General features: G+C 34.7%; 1 protein-coding gene across 1 annotated transcript in view; it reads left to right on the plus strand.

Moving 5' to 3' along the window:
- Positions 1–308: 308 nt before the first annotated feature.
- Positions 309–5,125, plus strand: part of LOC110464398 (40S ribosomal protein S5) — a 6,736-nt gene continuing 1,919 nt past the window's right edge. The window contains exons 1-3 of the mRNA XM_021519594.1: positions 309–456; positions 628–837; positions 2,013–2,240. Of these exons, the coding sequence (XP_021375269.1) occupies positions 346–456; positions 628–837; positions 2,013–2,240 (549 nt within the window). The 5' untranslated portion in view covers positions 309–345. The remainder of the gene's footprint in view (positions 457–627; positions 838–2,012; positions 2,241–5,125) is intronic.

The following is a 5,125-nucleotide window of genomic DNA, read 5'->3' on the forward strand; positions in this document are numbered from 1 at the left end:
TATCATTTATGCTCCAGAGATAAAATCTTTTAAAAGTATTTTCTTTTGCATTATTCCAGTAATCTGAGTGATTGGAATCTAGAAGTTCCACGATCTAAGTAACAAAAAAACGAAGTTTTACAATGACATGTACCTGACTAATAAGTGGAATAGGCTTGAATTATAGGAGAATTTAAATAATTCTAGACAGCTGTGCTAGACTTGAGCCTATTACTTGTTAATGAAATTCAGTTTTGCATGGTTGATAAAAAAAATGTTATTGTAATTGTCATAATTTGCAATGAAAACAACCTGAATATGTCTGTGATGGTTGTCTCTTTGTCATTGCTATAGAACTAACCAGTCATGGCCGAGAGTTGGGACGAACCCGCCCCCGTAACTGCTGAGCTTCCGGAGATCAAGCTCTTCAGTAAATGGTCCTCAGATGATGTTCAAGTCAGCGACATCAGTTTAACTGTAAGTTTTATTGTTAAAAGTGTGCACACTTTCTTACCTTACATATTTCAGTTATTACATATTTCAGTGACAAATATTGTTTAACTTTTATAGAGATATATTTACAGTTTTCAAAAGTTCTGATATATTGTCCAGCTTTAATGTGTATGTTCTTTTGATGGATTTCTTTAGGACTACATTGCTGTCAAGGAGAAGTATGCTAAATATCTGCCTCACTCCTCTGGCCGCTACCAGGTCAAGCGTTTTAGGAAGGCACAATGTCCAATCGTGGAGCGTCTTACATGTTCCCTCATGATGCATGGCCGTAATAACGGAAAAAAGCTGATGGCCATGAGGATTGTCAAACACGCTTTTGAAATAATCCATTTGTTGACTGGTGAGGTAAGAAACAAAAGTGAAAATAATTCATATACTTTAGTAAGGTTCCATCAGTGTTTTAACTCGTGTTTTTCTCAGTCAAAAACACACAAGTGCATAAATTCAGGTGTGGACTTGTTAAATTCTTTAAAGTTCTTAATTTTTGCAACAAAAAAGACTGAACTTGAATGACTTTTTCCTTCCATGAGTAAAGGGAAATTAAAATGAAAAATAGCAACATTTGAAATCTAAAAGATGGGATCTCTGGGTTTGACACTTGTCCTGTCTGCCTGTAGTCCCAGACTAGTGGCTAATACATAGATGTTAGTCTTTTGTACTTGTAAAATAATGCTTTCACAATATTATTTGACCGTTAGATAATAATTAAGAAGTAAGGATATTCATTTTAACAAATTGATCCTGATTAATATTCAGAAATCTTGGTTGTTGATTTACAAATTTTACTAGAACTTTTCTTAAAGATCCAGTACCACTACCAAAAACTGTAATTGTTCCACGAAAAAAAAATCCACATAAAACTACAGAGGAATTCTCTAGTGGTTTCCCTACCGTTGGACAAGGAGTCCTAGGTTATATCTTTTCCAATAGGAGTTTTTATGTCCCTTTAGTCAATTACTTTTCTCTGAAATTGTTGATTTATGGCTTTGTGTGATATAGGGGAAGATTGTTCCAAATGCGCAAGATTTACGGCTCACATAGTATGTGAAGTGGTCGGCATGAGTTAGGACATCTCGTCATAAGATTTAGTCAAGCGTCATTTTATTTTGCAAGTCTGTTTTCTTTTTCATGCTTGGGATGACTGATGTTGCCTTCAGGATTTCTTTCACTTTTTACAATGACATAGTACTAGAAAATATTAATCAACTTGTCTGACTACCAAAACACCATGCATGTAAACTTATGCGATTGAAATAACTACATTCATACTATGTACCTTCAGAGATAACTTGTGTCTCGGATGTAAGGAAAGACTATGTTTAAAAGAAATATTCTGATAAGTGAAAAATATGATACATATTGTATGAAAACACCTTGACACTTAAGAATTTTCTGATCCTGTTAAGAAAATCAAATTTCAATCAATTGTGAAATAATTGTGTCATTTAGTTCTGTTGGAACACTGAGTAGTCTGCACATGGTACTTATATTTACTTTATTAAAATGTCTTTCGATTGTAGAACCCACTCCAAGTGCTTGTTAATGCCATCATCAACAGTGGTCCACGTGAGGACTCGACACGTATTGGTCGTGCTGGTACCGTCAGGAGACAGGCCGTTGATGTCTCTCCTCTCCGCCGAGTCAACCAGGCTATCTGGCTGCTGTGCACTGGTGCCAGAGAGGCTTCTTTCAGAAACATCAAGACCATTGCTGAATGTCTTGCTGATGAGCTAATCAATGCAGCCAAGGTAAGATGAGTAAAAGATACACAGAATAGTAAAAATCAAATTTTGCATTAAAGCTTAAGTAGAATTCACTCAATATGAAATACATTCACAATGATGTAGCACATACCTATATTAGGTCAAATCCCTCATTGATGTATGCAGAACTGAGTGCAGAATGTTGTCTACTTCAACACAATAATGTAGCATATACCTATAAGTTCAAATCCCCAAATGATGTATGTGAAACTGAGTACAGAATGTTGTCTACGTAAGGTAGGCTGTTAGTGTTAGATGAAACGTTTAAAATGGGGCTGGCACAGGTACAGAATTATGAACTGGATAAAAATATGACACAACCATACCATTTTTGAACTCTGCTGCAAAAGTTTGGAAGTTATCATTTATATTGGGGTGAACCATTTCGTAATGTATCACTAGTTTATATAGAGATTTAAAAGAAAATTCTTAATTGTGACCTAGAATTTTAACTTTTCACTTCATCTTTGGAACAGAATTTGAGTATTTGTTTGCATTTTTATTTCTTATATGCTGCATACTTGGGCAAACTGCTTTACATCAACATTTTGATACAATCTTTTTCTATGTTGATGGGAACCTGAGGAAAGACCAAAAACAACATTTACTAGGTTCCTCATAAGAGCTGACTGTTTTTAAAACTGTTGACGCTAAAGTGTGTTTTAGAATGTTGTATTGTGACGTTTAAATATAAACTTAAGATATCATTAAGTTGTTGTTGAGCTTGAATCTTATCAACCTAGTCATCAACCTTGTAAAGTCTGTTATTGTACGCAAACAATTGATGTTAAAAATATTCCTCTTTTCTTGAGGTGTTGCAAGATGGTTTGCAAAAAGTTAACCCTTAGGCTGCTACGTTGATTTCTATGTAAAGGGACGCCATTGCTGAATTAATTATTGAAATATAAATAATTTGCTTAATTTTTCAAATACGCATAACTTGAAAAATATTTGTTATATGTGAATAAAAGTTATTGGAAAATTGTTCGTTATTGTCTCTAGTTTATATTAACGTTTTCGATTCTAAAGTTGCTTCAGTATTTACCTGTACAGGTGGTAATAAAGGTAAGAAAAAGTGAAACTTTTAATTTATCGGATTTAAGCACCAGAAAGATCATTTTGAAATTGTTTTTGTCAGCAAATGTGATTGGAAAATGATAACAGAGATTATAAACTTCATTTATGACATAAGACGCTGTACATTTACATGGAGATTCTCAGGTAAAAAGGTCAGGTATTTCATCAAGAATTGCATGCGATTTGCTACAGGTTTCAGGTCTTCATTCAATATATTTATTGTCACAGTTGGCATATAGATATATCTTAGCTACGGTCTTGTTTATGATTAAGTCATCGATAAATAGTTTGAAGAAATCAATCGACTCAAAACGTGTCAATGTTCAATTCGGCCTCACCTGCAGACGACATGTGCGCCTCGGTCCGCCGATATTTTCATGTTTGCGTAGGGCACAAAGCCGTTTATTGGAAAGTTACATATTATGTTACACCGAAGTATTTCCAGATCAACCATGTCAAACCCTTTAAAACCTTTATTATCATCGTAGTTGACGCTGGAGAATAAATGTTTACCGTCATATTCATCACTTCAATCTACACGTTCGCCATTTTTATGACGTTTATTCCGATTGAAATTCTCTTGCACACTTTGATTATTACTATGGTACATTGCCGGGAATAATGAAAGCAATGACAAAAAAAACCAAGGCGCAAGGTCTGTAGGTTTTTGATCAATAAACAGGAAGTGTGAAAGCGGACTGTTGCTATACCAAACCCGAAAGCGTATGGTAGAAGGCTTCTAAGGTTGTTTTGTCATTACTTTCGATATTCCTGGCAATGTACCCTCGTAATAATCAAAGTGTGCAAGAGAATTTCAAATCGGAAAAAACATCATAAAAATGGCGGACGTGTAGATTGAAGTGATGAATATGATGGTAAACATTTATTCTCCAGCGTCGCCTACGATGAAAATAAAGGGTTTGACATGGTTAATCTGGAAATACTTCGGTGTAACATAATATGCTTTCCAATGAACGGCTTTGTGCCCTAAGCAAACATGAATATATCGGCGGACCGAGGCGCACATGTCATCTGCAGGTGTGGTCGAATTGAACATCAACATTGATACGTTTTGAGCCGATTGATTTCTTCAAACCATTTATCGATGATTTAATCATAAACTAGACCGTAGCTAAGATATATCTGAATGACGACCTGAAACCTGTAGCAAATCGCATGCAATTCTTGATGAAATACCTGACCTTTTTACCTGAGAATCTCCATGTAAATGTACAGCGTCTTATATCATAAATGAAGTTTATAATCTCTGTTATCATTTTCCAATCACATTTGCTGACAAAAACAATTTTGAAATGATCTTTTTGGTGCTTAAATCCGATTAATTAAAAGTTTCACCTTTTCTTACCTTTATTACAATCTGTACAGGTAAATAATGAAGCAATTTCAGAATCGAAAATCGTTAATATATAAACTAGATACAATAACGAACAATTTTCCTAGAACTTTTATTCACATATAACAAATATTTTTCAAGTTGTGCGCATTTGAAAAATTAAGCAAATTAATTTATATTTCAATAATTAATTCAGCAATGGCGTCCCTTTACATAGAAATAATGTAGCAGCCTAAGGGTTAATAACTTGATCGTAAAAGGGAATTCATGCAGTGAATTTGTCATCTTTTTAGGTCACCTGAGCTTTAGCTCAAGTGACCTATTGCTATCCGTTTTCGTCCGTCGTCGTCCGTCGTCCGTCGTCCGTTAACATTTTACATTTCAAACTTAAAGTCAAGTTCTGCTGGGCCGATTGAACTGAAAGTTGGTAGGAATGATC

Source organism: Mizuhopecten yessoensis, unplaced genomic scaffold, assembly GCF_002113885.1.
Source record: "Mizuhopecten yessoensis strain PY_sf001 unplaced genomic scaffold, ASM211388v2 scaffold10987, whole genome shotgun sequence".
Lineage (NCBI taxonomy): Eukaryota > Metazoa > Mollusca > Bivalvia > Pectinida > Pectinidae > Mizuhopecten > Mizuhopecten yessoensis.